The sequence below is a fragment of the Temnothorax longispinosus genome, chromosome 7 (assembly GCF_030848805.1).
Source record: "Temnothorax longispinosus isolate EJ_2023e chromosome 7, Tlon_JGU_v1, whole genome shotgun sequence".
In the NCBI taxonomy this organism is placed as follows: domain Eukaryota; kingdom Metazoa; phylum Arthropoda; class Insecta; order Hymenoptera; family Formicidae; genus Temnothorax; species Temnothorax longispinosus.
Genome location: NC_092364.1, coordinates 17,148,868 through 17,166,814, shown reverse-complemented (window position 1 = coordinate 17,166,814; position 17,947 = coordinate 17,148,868). Strand labels below are relative to the sequence as shown.

At 30.1% G+C, this 17,947-nt stretch overlaps 4 protein-coding genes across 6 annotated transcripts; 3 read left to right on the top strand and 1 right to left on the bottom strand.

Annotated features, from left to right (window-relative positions):
- The first annotated feature begins 1,428 nt into the window (after positions 1-1,428).
- LOC139815826 (ZZ-type zinc finger-containing protein 3-like) lies at positions 1,429-3,609 on the top strand. Of its 3 annotated transcripts, none has more exons than XM_071783005.1 (6): positions 1,429-1,593; positions 1,694-2,100; positions 2,164-2,320; positions 2,382-2,620; positions 2,693-2,815; positions 2,888-3,609. In XM_071783005.1, exons 2-6 carry the CDS (start codon positions 1,711-1,713, stop codon positions 3,137-3,139), a joined length of 1,161 nt encoding a protein of 386 aa, XP_071639106.1. In that variant the 5' UTR covers positions 1,429-1,593; positions 1,694-1,710; the 3' UTR covers positions 3,140-3,609. The 3 variants fall into 3 exon arrangements, with proteins under 3 accessions (XP_071639106.1, XP_071639107.1, XP_071639108.1); XM_071783006.1 differs by having other exon boundaries at positions 1,435-1,598; XM_071783007.1 differs by having other exon boundaries at positions 1,467-1,564.
- LOC139815825 (queuine tRNA-ribosyltransferase accessory subunit 2) lies at positions 3,174-5,280 on the bottom strand. The gene is made up of 7 exons (XM_071783004.1): positions 5,184-5,280; positions 4,678-4,871; positions 4,461-4,610; positions 3,917-4,381; positions 3,634-3,836; positions 3,407-3,532; positions 3,174-3,340 (listed from the first exon to the last, which is right to left on the bottom strand). Exons 2-7 carry the CDS (start codon positions 4,792-4,794, stop codon positions 3,208-3,210), a joined length of 1,194 nt encoding a protein of 397 aa, XP_071639105.1. The 5' UTR covers positions 4,795-4,871; positions 5,184-5,280; the 3' UTR covers positions 3,174-3,207.
- A 1,568-nt stretch (positions 5,281-6,848) lies between these two features.
- LOC139816113 (leukotriene A-4 hydrolase-like) lies at positions 6,849-10,971 on the top strand. The gene is made up of 11 exons (XM_071783456.1): positions 6,849-7,010; positions 7,439-7,551; positions 7,623-7,783; positions 7,874-7,985; positions 8,048-8,116; positions 8,370-8,655; positions 8,786-9,087; positions 9,214-9,474; positions 9,583-9,878; positions 9,946-10,185; positions 10,845-10,971. Exons 1-10 carry the CDS (start codon positions 6,962-6,964, stop codon positions 10,172-10,174), a joined length of 1,878 nt encoding a protein of 625 aa, XP_071639557.1. The 5' UTR covers positions 6,849-6,961; the 3' UTR covers positions 10,175-10,185; positions 10,845-10,971.
- A 2,707-nt stretch (positions 10,972-13,678) lies between these two features.
- On the top strand, positions 13,679-17,894 carry LOC139816193 (leukotriene A-4 hydrolase-like). The gene is made up of 11 exons (XM_071783580.1): positions 13,679-13,915; positions 14,345-14,457; positions 14,529-14,689; positions 14,780-14,891; positions 14,954-15,022; positions 15,281-15,566; positions 15,700-16,001; positions 16,128-16,385; positions 16,491-16,786; positions 16,854-17,093; positions 17,761-17,894. The coding sequence occupies exons 1-10, from the start codon at positions 13,867-13,869 to the stop codon at positions 17,080-17,082; spliced, it is 1,875 nt and encodes a 624-aa protein (XP_071639681.1). The 5' UTR covers positions 13,679-13,866; the 3' UTR covers positions 17,083-17,093; positions 17,761-17,894.
- Positions 17,895-17,947: the final 53 nt, after the last annotated feature.

Genomic DNA, 17,947 nt, shown 5'->3' with positions numbered 1-17,947 from the left:
ATGTTTTACTTGAAACTATGTCGATAAATGAAGTATAAATATGCAGTAATTTTATATATGATATAACAATAAAAAATTCCGAATAAGAGTAAATATTTTTTTTTATTTGTGAAAAAAGAAATAGCTAATAGAACAACATATCTGTTGCTTTAAAGGTTGATTATTCCTTGGGAAGAATGAGCTAATTCTTTATCTTTCCAAAAAGATTGCCGACTTACTTAGATGTTCAACGTAATGCCAAATATAGATAATGTTTCACACAATTTTGCATAATAGCATATTTCGAAATGACTTCGAAATATCTTTTTGTCGACTGAAGCAAAAATGACAAGCAAAGTATGTCACATACCCTGAACAAAGGACTTTCATACTTTAAACATATTAATCGGATTGATTTTTAATTGAGAATTTAATTGTGTCAAGCCGTTTCGTATTGAAAGCAAATATAAATACGCTGTTACTATATAAGTGTATACATTTTTGACGATATAAACTTAAAAGGAAATGTACTCACAACGTGTTAGTAAAATTGGGGATTTAATTATTGATTTTTTAAAAACTATATTTTTATAAATTTTAATACTTTGGATGAAAATTGTGGTAACCACTGAGCAAAGCGGAATTATACAGAAAGAATGATGGGGGTAATATACGGAGATTACTTCATATCATTATTACTTGAAGCTACCATTATATTTTAAGTGAATAATCGTTTTGTCCGTTAACACTCTTGCTACATCAGCTATATAATGTACATAGAGTTATAATCTTATCTTTATAACATTTTTATTTTATGTGTTACACAATCTTGTCAACGTGACGGAATTACGTTCTACAAATGTTATTTTTTCTGTCTTAACGAATTCAATTCCGGTAGAAATATACTTGATTTGAGATAATTTGATTAAAATCTAATCAAACTGAATCTTCATACGAAAGATATTAATATTTTGATTGGCGAGACGAGTCACTTAATTGTGTCGCATATATTTGATAGCGATAATTTAGTCCTGACATACTTTATTCCTGACTAAAATTATTTTAACAATTAGTTCTCTTTGCATTATCTACTTTACTCAATATCGACACAAATTAAATATCACAAATTAAACCAGAAATTAAGGCGAACAAATAAGTTATCCGTAAGATTTTAACTTAATAAGTTAATTTATTATAATAACACAAATATATTAATTTAATTAATAATTAACTGAAACACACAATATTAATGTGAAAACGCACTTTTGATTTTTGCAATGTTATTACAAAATAAAAGATAATTCTTGCTGTATTTAAATTTGTATTTTAATTATTGAACAATAATTTCTGATAGGCTGATGTCTAAGTTGGGACAAAATCAAAAGCACTTCTCATTGGCTTATCCAAGAAATGTGTGTCAGCCTCAGCCATAAGCCATGAGCGTCACGCGTCACGATCTCGGATGAGTCGGATGTAGTGATACTAGTGTCAGTACCACGGTCTTGTCAATACTGTCAGTTTTTTTTGTTCTGCTCCTTTTAGGTTAGGAGCGTTAGCGCCTTCACTTCAACCCTCAGTACTGTCTGTATGTATATGTACTGTCAGTTTAGTTAGGTGAGGTTAGATCATCATATCGACACGTGCAACGTTGTGTTCGAATACGCTAAAGAGATCTGTAGATTCGTACAAGCGTATGTATCTCCGTTTATTGTAGATTCGAATGAATCGAGAATGAATGATGCAAAAAGGAGTTTGCCGAACGAGGAGGAGAACGAATTCTACTTCGAATCCGATCACCTGGCACTGAAGGGCAACAAGGATTACAGTGCCTTCCTGAAAACGATAGTTATTCTTGAGGCTCAGAGAGTTCAAGCCATAGAAGATCTGGACAAGCTTATGTCGGTGCGTGCCGAGGCGCTGAAGGATCCGATATCATTCGTGGCACAGCTGCAAAACGGTGATCTTCCAGAGCTACCTGGTCCGCAGAAGATCGCTGAGATTCCCTACATCGACTGGTCGCGATACAACGTTTCAGTGCCGGACGTACGGATGAGGCCGCAAACTCGACATGGACACGTGTTGCCTCAAATGCAAACAAAAACCGAACAGGAAAATGGGAAGGTATGTATCGACGTTACGTATATTTGAAGAGAAACCCCTGTATTTAATTGTCTCTTTTCACAGATTTTGGTCAGAGGTCGTGCCTTCGATGAGAGTAAGCCCGAGACTTTCAATCAATTGTGGACAGTGGAGGAGCAAAGGCGACTCGAAGAACTTTTAATTGTGTATCCACCAGAAGAAATAGAAATGAGACGTTGGACCAAGATAGCGAATGCATTAGGTATGCTAATAACATATATTGCTTTGCAAGTGAGATGTTTATAACTGGCTTATTTTTGTAGGAAATCGTACGCCTAAGCAAGTATCCAGTAGAGTTCAGAAGTACTTTATTAAGCTCTTAAGAGCAGGTTTACCCATACCAGGCAGAGGACCTAAGTTAAAGCTGGATGTCAAGAGAAGTTTAACTCATAAACAGCGTAACAATCACTTCTTATTTAAACGCTCGACGTTCTTTCCACATCAAGATATTTCCTTTAATTCGTCAGATGAGATTAGGGAACAGCCTGTAGCAGAGGAATCTGTAAGCACTGTAAATTATTGTTTTATATAAAGTGAGATATTGAAAAGTTGTTAATATTATTATTCTTTCCAGGAGGATGATACACTAAACGGAGGAAATGATGATAATGCCGAGTTAAGGCAGATACATTTATTGCGCCAAGTAAAGACTGAAAAGGAACAGGACTCTCCTGCATACAAACATATTGGATACAAAGTACTATTCTTTTTATACAGCTATCGTACATAGAGAGAACTATCGCTCATCAATGATATTTTTTTTCTACAGTGTACAGTGTGTGGTGAGGAACCTTTAAAGGGTACCAGATGGCATTGTGCAGAATGTCTTGGTGGAATTGATTTATGTGGTAATTGCGCACTAGCACAATTGGAAGCAGAAAATCCCTCACACGATCCATCCCATAGGTTAATTCCCATAAAACCACTACTATGTACTAGAAGTTATGACATAGATTATCTTCCACAAAATTTTAATGATTCTTCCTACAATTATCTCGATCCAAATTTCCTGCCCGGATAACCCGAATAAATAAATTTATTCCAAATGAAATACATTGTACATATAACAAATAATTTATTAAATAATGTTCATACAGTGGTGGATTCAGAGTTAGTAGTTGCATATTTTAGACGAAATTTCGCCTGAAATTGATTGAATGTACCATTTTTTATACTATCACGAATGACACTGAAGAACTGAAGATAATGATGGATATTGTGTCTGAAACCACAACTAATTGTTAATATATATGTGCGAGATTGATTAATTCAATATATAAATACGTACATCATTAAAAGTACTAAACCAAGCATTTCCTTGGTATGATGCAAATGATGGATATACGCTCTCGAATGATTTTGACACGCAAGACATTTGCATGTTTTACAAATAGGAGAAAAGTCGTCTGCATACCTAGAAAAATAAAATACGCGAAACAGCATTATGTTTATACATTTATATATTTTTACATTATACATTTATTTGAAATACGAACGTTTTGTTTTTCACCTTACCTCTTTTCAGCTATTGACATTGCATATTGATTATTCTCAGCAGTGTCATGCTCACACATGAAAGTCAAAGCTTGTGACTGTTCGGTAATAACGTACGGATAGGACGAATCAAATACATCTACTCCTAATTCGATGAGATCCAATACAGTAGCTGGGTTCCAACAACCCATTGACACTCTTATTTTATCGGTGGGCAATAAATTCTGTAAAATGTTTACAGCATATTGAAGTACTTTCAGTCGTGTAAGTTGTATAAATTTTTAAATTTGAAACTGGTACTTACGATGGTATGTCGTACTACTTGTTTAATTTGTTCTGATGAAATGTTCTGTACACTTGGTCCATTGTTATGTAGTCCATCTATTACAAATCCTGCCAAAGGCTTATCTTTTAGATAATCTATGGACTCTTCCCTAGCCTGTAAATTATAACCACCTTCCACTGGTCCTAGTATTCCCTTCGACTTCAAAGCATCCGAGCGCAAATGGATATCTAAACATTGTTCTAGTAAAGTTTTACTTCGACGCACCGCCTTCGACACTCTTTTCGCACTGCTATTAACATTTGTATCTCCGTCGCATAAAGCAACGTATAGATCTGGTTTGTAAGCTTGCACAAGTTCCATATATTTACTAGCCGAAACAACAGTTCTTCCTGTTCTGGACCAGACAGAAATGGAATCTAATTGCTGAAAGCCAGAGTTGGTGGTATACGCAGGATCGTGTATTGATAAAAAATTTATATATTCCTGCAACAAAGTCCTTTGATAATTGACAATTTTGAAATTTTAATGCATATTGATAGTCCCATAATTTTGTTTCTGCTACCTTCATACTAACAAAATCGGCAAAAGAAGTGTCCAACTCTTTAATAACATCTTTCATTAATATCGTTGAGGAAAGCGAGACAGATAACAGTTGTTCCTCCATTGTTACATTTTTAAAAATGTCCTTTGTTAAATGTGGTACACTGCCGCCCTAAAAATTATATTGATGTAAAAAAATAATTATTATTATAAGAGAGGAAGAATTATTCATCTCATACCTTTGTGTAAATAAGAAGTAAAGGTGTTTCGAAAGAAACATTTGGTAATCTTTCAAATCCATTTAATGTACCAATTCGTGCAGCACAACGTGCTACAGAATCAGTGAAAAATTTCATTGTTTTACTACAATTTCTTATATGTTATCTTTCTCTCATTAATACAATTCTTTTGACTAAATAACAGCTGACGAATGCTATGTAACAAATATAAAAATTTATAAGTTTTCACTATAATGCATTTATGGATTAATTTAATGTATGTGTTTATAGTCTTTTATTTAATTTAATTAATGGAGCCAATTATTTAAAAAGGTATATTGTTATAGAAATTAATTTTATTTGATGGACACACGACTTGAATATAACCTCAATACAATTTTCGAATTTTACGATGTAAATATTAAACATTCACACAGAACGAATTTATTAATTTTTTAAATAAATGATAGAGTAACGATAATAATTATCAAAATTTAAAATTAAAATTAAAAAATAGAGGGATCTACCACAGAGAAATCCGAAAGTAAGCATGCGGAGCATGCCCACATTACCCGCGTTTTAATGGAAGTATAATGGAACCCGTCCACTGGGACCTCTATGTGCACAAAACGTGGACATTGAACTACTTACTACTTTTACCGTATAATAGTCGTGTCCAGGAATATTTTCAACGGGTAACATGTTACATACACAATCTTCGAATTCGATTCTGTCCCGAAATACCGAAACAATTCGAGATACTATCATAAAAAGACCGACAATCGACCCGACAATTTTATATAGATTCGCGCGTTCGCGTATAACTATTGAAATTTATTAGATATAATAGGTATAATACTAATCTTATATAATATATTATTATCTCAGGTTGTTTTATAAACACGTATAATAGATACGTAAAAAGGAAAAAGTAGTTTTGGCAATAGACGATGATATTATTGCGTTATAATGTGCATTTTATTTATGAAGCATTTTTACATTATAATAAATCATGAATTTAATTACTGTTAAAACTAATGTTAAAAACTAATTATTCAGATACATTTGTTAATAATCGAAAAATGTATATCTATAGTCGATAATATCGATATTCTTCATTTTGATATTCTTATATCTCCGAGCTAATGTCTTAATAATAATGTCTTATAAATGACGTCTCCCATACAGCACACTTGTCCAAAACTTATGTCCCAATTTTAGACATGGTGCTGTCAGCTATGCAGGTCTGGGCTATGACGTCAATAAGATGTCTTTAGACGTCATCTTTGCTACTTGAGTAATATGTCATGATAATTTGTTCAGGGTTAATGATTTTAACAATCTCGTCGGTGCCCGAAATGATTTCCTCTTTCTATGAGAAACAAAAAATTAAAAAACAATATGTTTATTTAATTTCTTATGATTTTGATTGCATATACGGTCCCAGTTCACCGAATGTATTTTAATCATTTTAATAATTTAATAAAACACTAGAATTTTGAGCAAATATATATTTTGCACGGTTCATCTATTATTGATTAAAAACATTTATATCGCATTTGAAATACAAAAACACTGTTTTGTTGAAATATGTATACGCGACGAACATTCAATGCAATTATTTTGTCTCCTTATACATACCTACATCTCGTCAATTATCATATTCATCATCTACTTCTCATCTATTATATCATTAGTATAAGTGAATAATTTATGTTCACAATTATAGAAAATTATAGAAATTAATCATATATAAGCTTATCATGTACAATCTCAAAAGATGTTACTTTCTTAAGTATTCGTTGCTATATATATGGATAGTGAGATTAATTGGTTATTTCCGTGAATTTCTTATCGAGACCATGGAACATCATCAATTCTCAAGTGTATATTTTATAAACAGAGCTGTATTAAATTCTTAATTTTCTTTCGTTTTTATTTCCGCTATTATAATATCTAAACAGCATGTGCTGCATATCTCATCTAAACGCTATTACGTATACTGCTCTAATTACAATTTCAAACAAAGAAGTAAAAAAAATCGACCCTAAAGAAAACTAATGAAAACTAAACTGCTGTGCACACAGTGAGTTCGATTTTTCACAGCAGGTATCCAATCACTTATGAGGTATTCACAGGTATTTTGACTATTTGGTATGGTAATAAATACGCGATGTTGCCAAACAAAGACAAATGGGTAAAGGTAGGAGTTAGAAGTGATTCTGTGCCCTTGTGTGAGTGCGACCAGTTTAGTTATATAGATTCATTATTACAAGTCATTTGAAAATAACGTGACTCTCTTAAAATGGATATTTTAACATCTAATAAAGATATATATTCTCACGCGAAACCAGGTATTTCAGTTATTTAATTGGCCACATAAGTATAACATATAACATTTTATATTTATCTATTTATTCTTTTCTTAAAGAAAATAGAATTAGAAATGTTCACAGAATTAATTAAGATGTTGGAAAGACAACAGTACGTTCTGCACGTATCTTTAAGTGTTTAGTTTCTTTTATAGTTTCCAAAATTAGATTATTCTTCTATATATAGTGTAAACTAATTGACAACATTCTGCACATCTTCTTAAATGTATAAAATATATTGTATTTATCATACAAGTCTGTAAATTGTTTGCATTTTACATATAATATTGCACGCAATTACTATAATAATTTTAAGTACACCATACAATTTTTTGTCGTGTACTATTAGGCATTACATTCATATACTTATTACTTATTTTCTTTAATTTCTGCATTCTTTGAATTATTAGAACTTGCGCGTGTAATCCATACTGACTTAAAATTGAATGTGGATTTTGAGAATAATGTCCTTCAAGGGACAGCAATTTTGACTATAAAAAGAAAACCTACAATTAACGTATTAGTGAGTAAACATTTCGTTTTATATCGAGCAAACTATTTAATTTGTTATTAATACGTAATATAACCAATTAGATTTTAGATACCTATAAACTTGAAATAACAAGAGTCACAAATGTTTCTAAGGGTTTATCTTTACGTTTTGTTACACTGGTTCAGCAAAACGTTGAATTTGATCATCATATTGGATATGCGTTTTATATATACTTACCACTAGCTCGAAAAGAGGACGGAGAGTAAATATAAGACAATTTTACAAAAAATACAATTACTAATCAAATATATTAATTTGGAAATTGAATATACTTATAATACAATACTTTCAGATTCAAAATTAAAATTGAATATAAAACAGATCCGGAATCCCCTTCATTACGTTGGCTAATGCCGGAGCAAACTGCTGATGGTTTACATCCCTTCGTATTGTCTTATAACAAGGTAAACTGATTAAACAAAGATATGTCTTAATATAGATAATGTAACAATTTTTATTTTTCTAGCTAATATATGCTAGAGCCATGTTCCCCTGCCAGGATACACCGTCAGTCAAATTTACATACTCTGCTGAGGTAAGAATGTAAACACTAACAATAAGTAATATTTGTATTTATTCCGAAATTATTCATTTGTGTGAAAACACACGATTATTATTAATATATTATTGGTGAAAGTAATATAAATTTGTGAAGAAATTGATTGTATTAGTAAAAACGAGTTAAATGTTTTTAAATATAAATATCTATGTTTTCTTATAAAGTGTTTTAATTAAAGTAAAATATCTATTTAATTTTTATTGCCGCAAGTATATTTTATATGTTTTAGATTACAGTACCCAGTAATTATACAGTTCTAATGTCCGCACATTTGCAAGATGTATCGATATATAAGAACGGAGGGCCAGCCGTGTATAAATTCAATCAAAAGAAACCGGTACCATCTTATGCGGTGATTATTGCTGTGGGTGTACTAAAGAAAAGGCAACTTAGTGAAAGAAGCAATGTGTTTGCCGAAAATGAATTTATTGATGAAAGTTTCAATACGTTTAAATCAGGCACAATTGAAAGCACGCTGAAAATTGCCGAAAGTTTGTGTGGACCTTATGAATGGGGTAAAATAACAACTAAATTTGTTGTTTTTTATACATACATAACGACTTTTACCATTGTGGATTACCAATACTTCCTTCTTTTATCGATTATAATTATTTTTCATTATTACATGTAAAATGATATTTCTAGATAGATACGATGTATGTGTTCTACCACCAAGTATCGCCCATTTCAAAATAGAATGTCCATGCGTGGCATTTATTTCGCCGGCTCTACTTCGTGGAGATCAATCTGGTATCAGTTATTCGCTCGCTTGGAACATCTCACTGAACTGGGCAGGAAATTTAGTGACGTGTGCGAATTATAATCATTTGTGGCTAAATAAAAGTTTCTGTATTTTTATTGCCAGGCAAATTTTATGTAAAATGTCGATTTATGAAGAAATGAAGGAATTTCTCAGAATTGAAGGAGCAAAAAATTTGGACAATATGGTGAAGTATTAGCTTTAATTAGATAGAAAAAACGGAGTAATAATGTTATCAGATAACCACATTTGACATTGTACATACACACATTTTTGCATTCCTACTGTATCATCTTTTAAAATTGTATTACAGGTTAGAAAATTTGAGAATACTCGTTGGATGCTAAGACGTTTATTACCCAATTTCTCACACGAAGATAAGTTTCCTCATAAAGCTATTAAATGTGTTCCTTACGAAACGGGATATGTACTTTTATATCATCTAGAGGATGAGTTAGGATCTTCAGAATTCGAATCATTTCTTCAATCTTATTTTAATAAATTTGCATTCAAAAGTATAAACACTGAAGATTGGAAAAACTACTTATGTGAATATTTTTCTAACAAAAAAGAGGTATATAACACTTTTTTTATATAAGTAATAAACTACAGTTTTACCAGTATTTTTCAAAAAAATATTTTTAGCATTATATAGAAACAATGACTTTGATGTTGCTTTCAGGTGTTAAATAATTTTATATGGTGGACGTGGTTCAATGTTAGACCTGCTTTTGAAATCGAGAACTGGACGGAAAAGACTGCATGGGACAGAGAGTGTCGCGAGTTAGCGAACGAATGGATCCAATTCAACGCAACTTCTAGTTTTCCTATCATAGTGGAACGAAGGAACCTTTGTGACGTTCAGAAAATATTATTATTAAGCATTCTATATACTTTTCATACTTCGGGTCTGACCGAGGAAAAATTGAAATTAATTTCAGATTTTTACATTTTCGATAATGACAGTGGACAAATACGGTAAATATGTGTATTTATATTCATATTGATTCACAATTGCGTAACGTTAAGCGAATGTATTTCGCAGGTTTAATTGGCTGTTATTGTGCATTAAAGCTCGATGGTTTGAGAAAGTTACAACAGCTTTGGATTTTGCTATTAAATTTTGTTCGCCGAATATTGCATGTACTATATTTGAACGTTTGTACGAATGGATAGAAATACGTTCGAGAGTGATCGAAACGTACAATCGTCATAAAGGAAAGATGTTGCATAAAACCCAGATGAAGATAGATGAAATTCTGCACCTAAATTGATATGTATCTCGGTAAGAAATAACTTAATTTACCTTTTTACGCGATAAGATATTAAGAACTGTATTTTAAAATAATTTATTCTTAAAATTAAATTATATCAAGCTCGTATGTATCAACAGTAATATGAAAGGTTAACGGCCAATAACGAGCATGAAAGTTGTTAAATTTAATAAAGATTTATTATTACAAACAATTAATTAATTAGGAATGTTTCGACAACACAGTGCCTTCTTCAGCTAAAAATAAAAAAATATACAAATATACAAATTATATATTAAATTCGTCACGAGTTCCAAGTTTTCACATCCGAGTAATAATAATAGGAACATCAAATAAGTACTGTACAGAAAAAATCGGAATCGCTGTACATTTGTGAGGTCTTTAATTGGAAATTGTAGTCGAATGATAAAATCCATGATTGATTCTTCAGTCGGAAGTGAGAATTTAATATATAATTGCGATATTTGTATATTTTATTAATTTTGACTGACGAAGGCACTGTGTTGTCGAAACGTTCCTAATTAATTAATTGTTTGTAACAATAAATCTTTATTGAATTTAACAACTTTTATTTTTGTTATTGGCCGTTAACCTTTTATATTATAATTTATTCTTTGTAAAGAAAAACCTGGAAATTTAAAAAGTTGTTTATTTCGTCTGTGATTTACAGAATCAGGCTTTGGATTGAAGATAGATCGGTTTGCATGATGTTTTCTGTTGGATTGTTGAAACATTTAAATTTGTGACAATAAAAAATATGCTTTTTATATACAATATACATGTAATTTATCGTAATAATGTAATAATGTAATTTTTTTTATAAAATATAAATATATATTAGCATAAACATCTAAATTTTATTTTCCTTGCAATGAACTGCATATTAGCTAGGTACATCAACTGGTAATAAAATATTAATTCTTCACATAGAGATCGAATCATAAGTATATCTGTAAATGAATTCTTGATGCTATACTATAAATCTTAAGTATCAAATATATAAATAAATATCTCTCAATGAAGTCATTTTTAAAATATTTGATATGAAATACCTATTTTAATGTGTCTCTCACATATATATGTATAACTGATTAAGACTGATAATTTATAAAAAATCGATATAAAACGCTCTTCTGTTTCGCGATATAATATTTGTTCAACCTCATATTATATATTACTTGCAAGTAATATATAAAACTAAAAATATAATAAACATGTATATGGGCTATGAAAAGTAAAAATAAAATGGACATGCATATTATACATATAATAAAATAAATTTAATTATAATATTTTTTTTGTAAAACAAACTTTTTAGAATATATGGGATATCAGGGAAATAATGTCTGCCTCTCTCTGGTTTATATTTATAACATATACATGTTGAAACAGATTTCTAAGTATATTGCTTTGCTGAATCATTTGTACAATATTTAATCCTGATGATAGAGATATAAAAGGGTTCGAGATAAATCTTATTTTAAGCAACTCAAAATTTTATTATTAATTTTTAAAATTATTTTTAACAAGACAAATATTATCAATACAAAACATAAACTTTTACTAAATAACTACATATTTTCAAGTTTTTTTACAATTCGCTAAATAAATAGTCATGCAATCCTGCTATTAAACTAACCTAACCTAAAACTATTAATTTTGTTTCTTACGAAATGAGATGTACACTCTTAGATTGTCTAGAGTATATGTTAGGACCTTCACTATTCGAATCATTTCTTCTATCTTATTTTAATGAATTTGAATACAAAAGTATAAGCACTGACGATTGGAAGAAATATTTGTATCGATATTTTTCTGACAAAAAGGATAAGGTATAACACTTCTTTATATAAATAAAGTAAAATATAAATACTGATGGAAGTATTTATGTAAATAAGTTACAAGCAATGACAATGACTTCTACGTTGCTTTCAGATGTTAGACAGTCTTAGATGTTACGCATGGTTCCGTGTTATACCTCTTCTATACCTATTGTGCCGAAAATGACCGCATTGGATATAGAGTGTGTCGCAAGTTAGCGAAAAAATGGGTCCAATGGAATGAATTAAACTTCTAGTATATCTTCTATCATATTGGAACGAAGAAGCCTTTGTGACGTTCAGAGAAAATCATTATTACAATACCTATATTCTTTTCATACGGGTTTGAGCAAGAGAAGACTGAAATTAATTTTAGATAATTATTTATATTTTCAATAATGAGAATGGACAAATACGGTAAATATGCATAACTATATTCAAACTGATTCACAATTGCGTAACGTAAAGCGAATGTATTTCACAGGTTTAATTGGCTGCTATTGTGCATTAAAGCACGATAGTTACAAAAAGTTACAGCAGCTTTGAACTTTGCTATTGAATTTTGTTCGCCGAATATTCCATGTCCTATATTTGAACATTTGTACGAATGGATAGAAATGCGTTCAAGAGCGATCAAAACGTACAATCGGCATAAAGGAAAGATGTTGACGGAAACCCGGGAAATGTTAGACAAAATTCTGCACATAAATTGATATTTATCTCGTTAAGAAAATAACTTAATTTTCCTTTTTACGCGGTAAGACATTAAGAACTGTATTGTAAAATAATTTATTCTTTATAAAGATAAAACCCGGAAAAAGTTGCTTATTTCGTTTGTAATTTATAGAGTCAGAAGCTTTGGACTGAAGACAAATCGGTTCGCATGACGATAATTCCTGTTAGATCGTTGAAAAATATAAATTTGTGAAATGATTTAAATTTGTGACAATAAAAAATATATTTTTTTATGTACAAAACACTACGTAACATTGTAGTAATGAAATTTATTTTATGAAACATAAATATATTAGCATAAAAATTTAACGTTTATTTTTTTGCAATGGATTTCGTTTTATATTAACTGACAATAAAATATTAGTTTTTGACAAAAAGATCATAATATTTGTAAAAACATTTGTATCGCATTTGAAATATAAAAACATCGTTTCCTGGAAATACGCAATGAACATTGAATACAATTTTTTGTTTCCTACATATACCTGCATCCTGCATGTTGTCAATTATCACGTTCATCTACTTCTCATTTATTATATGACAAGTGGATGGTTATATTCATAATTACAGAGAATAAAAAAGTCAAATAAACATATCACATAATCTCAAAAAATGTTATACTTTCTCAAGTATCTGTTGCTATATAGATCCTGATCAATTCGCAATTTTATGATTTTCTTATTAAGGGGCCTTAGAACATGGTCAATTCGCAAATGATGTACTTTAAACAAAGCTGTATTAAACTCTTAATTTCTATTTATTTACATTTCCACTATTATTATAACTATTCTACAGCATGTCGGGCATTACATATAAACGCTGCAGTATATTGTTCTAATATTAGCATTTTAAACAAAGAAGTAAAAAGAAACCGACAATAAGAGAGATGTAATAGAACTAAATAAACTGCCCATGCAGAGAGGGAGTTCAATTTTTCAAATATATCTAATTACTTACGAGGTATTCACAGTTATTTTGGCCGTTCGGTATTGTAATAAATAAACGATGTTTCCAAACAAAGACAAATGGGTAAAGGTAGGAGTTAGAAGTGATTCTGTGCCCTTGTGTGAGTGCGACCAGTTTAGTTATACAGATTCATTATTACAAGTCATTTGAAAATAACGTGACTCTCTTAAAATGGATATTTTAACATCTAATAAAGATATATATTCTCACGCGAAACCAGGTATTTCAGTTATTTAATTGGCCACATAAGTATAACATATAACATTTTATATTTATCTATTTATTCTTTTCTTAAAGAAAACAGAATTAGAAATGTTCACAGAATTAATTAAGATGTTGGAAAGACAACAGTACGTTCTGCACGTATCTTTAAGTGTTTTAGTTTCTTTTATAGTTTCCAAAATTAGATTATTCTTCTATATATAGTGTAAACTAATTGACAACATTCTGCACATCTTCTTAAATGTATAAAATATATTGTATTTATCATACAAGTCTGTAAATTGTTTGCATTTTACATATAATATTGCACGCAATTACTATAATAATTTTAAGTACACCATACAATTTTTTGTCGTGTACTATTAGGCATTACATTCATATACTTATTACTTATTTTCTTTAATTTCTGCATTCTTTGAATTATTAGAACTTGCGCGTGTAATCCATACTGACTTAAAATTGAATGTGGATTTTGAGAATAATGTCCTTCAAGGGACAGCAATTTTGACTATAAAAAGAAAACCTACAATTAACGTATTAGTGAGTAAACATTTCGTTTTATATCGAGCAAACTATTTAATTTGTTATTAATACGTAATATAACCAATTAGATTTTAGATACCTATAAACTTGAAATAACAAGAGTCACAAATGTTTCTAAGGGTTTATCTTTACGTTTTGTTACACTGGTTCAGCAAAACGTTGAATTTGATCATCATATTGGATATGCGTTTTATATAAACTTACCAATAGCTCGAAAAAAGGACGGAGAGTAAATATAAGACAATTTTACAAAAAATACAATTACTAATCAAATATATTAATTTGGAAATTGAATATACTTATAATACAATACTTTCAGATGCAAAATTCAAATTGAATATAAAACAGATCCGGAATCCCCTTCATTACGTTGGCTAATGCCGGAGCAAACTGCTGATGGTTTACATCCCTTCCTATTGTCTTATAACAAGGTAAACTGATTAAACAAAGATATGTCTTAATATAGATAATGTAACAATTTTTATTTTTCTAGCTAATATATGCTAGAGCCATGTTCCCCTGCCAGGATACACCGTCAGTCAAATTTACATACTCTGCTGAGGTAAGAATGTAAACACTAACAATATAAGTAATAATATTTGTATTCATTCCGAAATTATTCATTTGTGTGAAAACACACGATTATTATTAATATATTATTGGTGAAAGTAATATAAATTTGTGAAGAAATTGATTGTATTAGTGAAAACGAGTTAAATGTTTTTAAATATAAATATCTATGTTTTCTTATAAAGTGTTTTAATTAAAGTAAAATATCTATTTAATTTTTATTGCCGCAAGTATATTTCATATGTTTTAGATTTCAGTACCCAGTAATTATACAGTTCTAATGTCCGCACATTTGCAAGATGTATCGATATATAAGTACAGAAGGCTAGCCGTGTATAAATTTAATCAAAGGAAACCGGTACCATCTTATGCGGTGATTATTGCTGTGGGTGTACTAAAGAAAAGGCAACTTAGTGAAAGAAGCAATGTGTTTGCCGAAAACAAATTTATTGATGAAAGTTTCAATACGTTTCAATCAGGCACAATTGAAAGCACGCTGAAAATTGCCGAAAGTTTGTGTGGACCTTATGAATGGGGTAAAATAACAACTAAATTTGTTGTTTTTTATACATACATAACGACTTTTACCATTGTGGATTACCAATACTTCCTTCTTTTATCGATTATAATTATTTTTCATTATTACATCATGTAAAATGATATTTCTAGATAGATACGATGTATGTGTTCTACCACCAAGTATCGCCCATTTCAAAATAGAATGTCCATGCGTGGCATTTATTTCGCCGGCTCTACTTCGTGGAGATCAATCTGGTATCAGTTATTCGCTCGCTTGGAACATCTCACTGAACTGGGCAGGAAATTTAGTGACGTGTGCGAATTATAATCATTTGTGGCTAAATAAAAGTTTCTGTATTTTTATTGCCAGGCAAATTTTATGTAAAATGTCGATTTATGAAGAAATGAAGGAATTTCTCAGAATTGAAGGAGCAAAAAATTTGGACAATATGGTGAAGTATTAGCTTTAATTAGATAGAAAAAACGGAGTAATAATGTTATCAGATAACCACATTTGACATTGTACATACACACATTTTTGCATTTCTACTGTATCATCTTTTAAAATTGTATTACAGGTTAGAAAATTTGAGAATACTCGTTGGATGCTAAGACGTTTATTACCCAATTTCTCACACGAGGATAAGTTTCCTCATAAAGCTATTAAATGTGTTCCTTACGAATCGGGATATGTACTCTTATGTACTCTAGAGAATTGGTTAGGATCTTCAGAATTCGAATCATTTCTTCAATCTTATTTTAAAAAATTTGCATTTAAAAGTATAAACACTGAAGACTGGAAAAACTACTTATGTCAATATTTTTCTGACAAAAAGGTATAACGATTTCTTTATATAAATAATAAACTACAGTTTCACCAGTATTTTTTAAAAAATATTTTTAGCATTATATAGAAACAATGACTTCGATGTTGCTTTCAGGTGTTAAATAATTTTCTATGGTGGACGTGGTTCGATGTTAGACCTGCTTTTGAGATCTGGAACTGGACGGAAAAGACTGCATGGGACAGAGAGTGTCGCGAGTTAGCGAACGAATGGATCCAATTCAACGCAACTTCTAGTTTTCCTATCATAGTGGAACGAAGGAACCTTTGTGACGTTCAGAAAATATTATTTTTAAGCAATCTATATACTTTTCATACTTCGGGTCTGACCGAGGAAAAATTGAAATTAATTTCAGATTTTTACAGTTTCGATAAAGACAGTGGACAAATACGGTAAATATGTGTATTTATATTCATATTGATTCACAATTGCGTAATGTTAAGCGAATTTATTTCGCAGGTTTAATTGGCTGTTATTGTGCATTAAAGCTCGATGGTTTGAGAAAGTTACAACAGCTTTAGATTTTGCTATTAAATTTTGTTCGCCGAATATTGCATGTACTATATTTGACCGTTTGTACGAATGGATAGAAATACGTTCGAGAGTGATCGAAACGTACAATCGTCATAAAGGAAAGATGTTGCATAAAACCCAGATGAAGATAGAAGAAATTCTGCACCTAAATTGATATGTATCTCGGTAAGAAATAACTTAATTTACCATTTACGCGATAAGACATTAAGAACTGTAATTTAAAATAATTTATTCTTAAAATTAAATTATATCAAGCTCGTATGTATCAACAGTAATATGAAAGGTTAAGGGCCAATAACGAGCATGAAAGTTGTTAAATTTAATAAAGATTTATTGCTACAAACAATTAATTAATTAGGAATGTTTTGACAACACAGTGCCTTCTTCAGCTAAAAATAAAAAAATATACAAATATCGCAATTATAGAATATGTATATTAAATTCGTCACGAGTTCCAAGTTTTCACATCCGAGTAATAATAATAGGAACATCAAATAAGTACTGTACAGAAAAAATCGGAATCGCTGTACATTTGTGAGGTCTTTAATTGGAAATTGTAGTCGAATGATAAAATCCATGATTGATTTTTCAGTCGGAAGTGAGAATTTAATATATAATTGCGATATTTATATATTTTATTAATTTTGACTGACGAAGGCACTGTGTTGTCGAAACGTTCCTAATTAATTAATTGTTTGTAACAATAAATCTTTATTGAATTTAACAACTTTTATTTTTGTTATTGGCCGTTAATCTTTCATATTATAATTTATTCTTTGTAAAGAAAAACCTGGAAATTTAAAAAGTTGTTTATTTCGTCTGTGATTTACAGAATCAGGCTTTGGATTGAAGATAGATCGGTTTGCATGATGTTTTCTGTTGGATTGTTGAAACATTTAAATTTGTGACAATAAAAAATATGCTTTTTATGTACAATATACATGTAATTTATCGTAATAACGTAATAATGTAATTTTTTTATAAAATATAAATATATATTAGCATAAACATCTAAATTT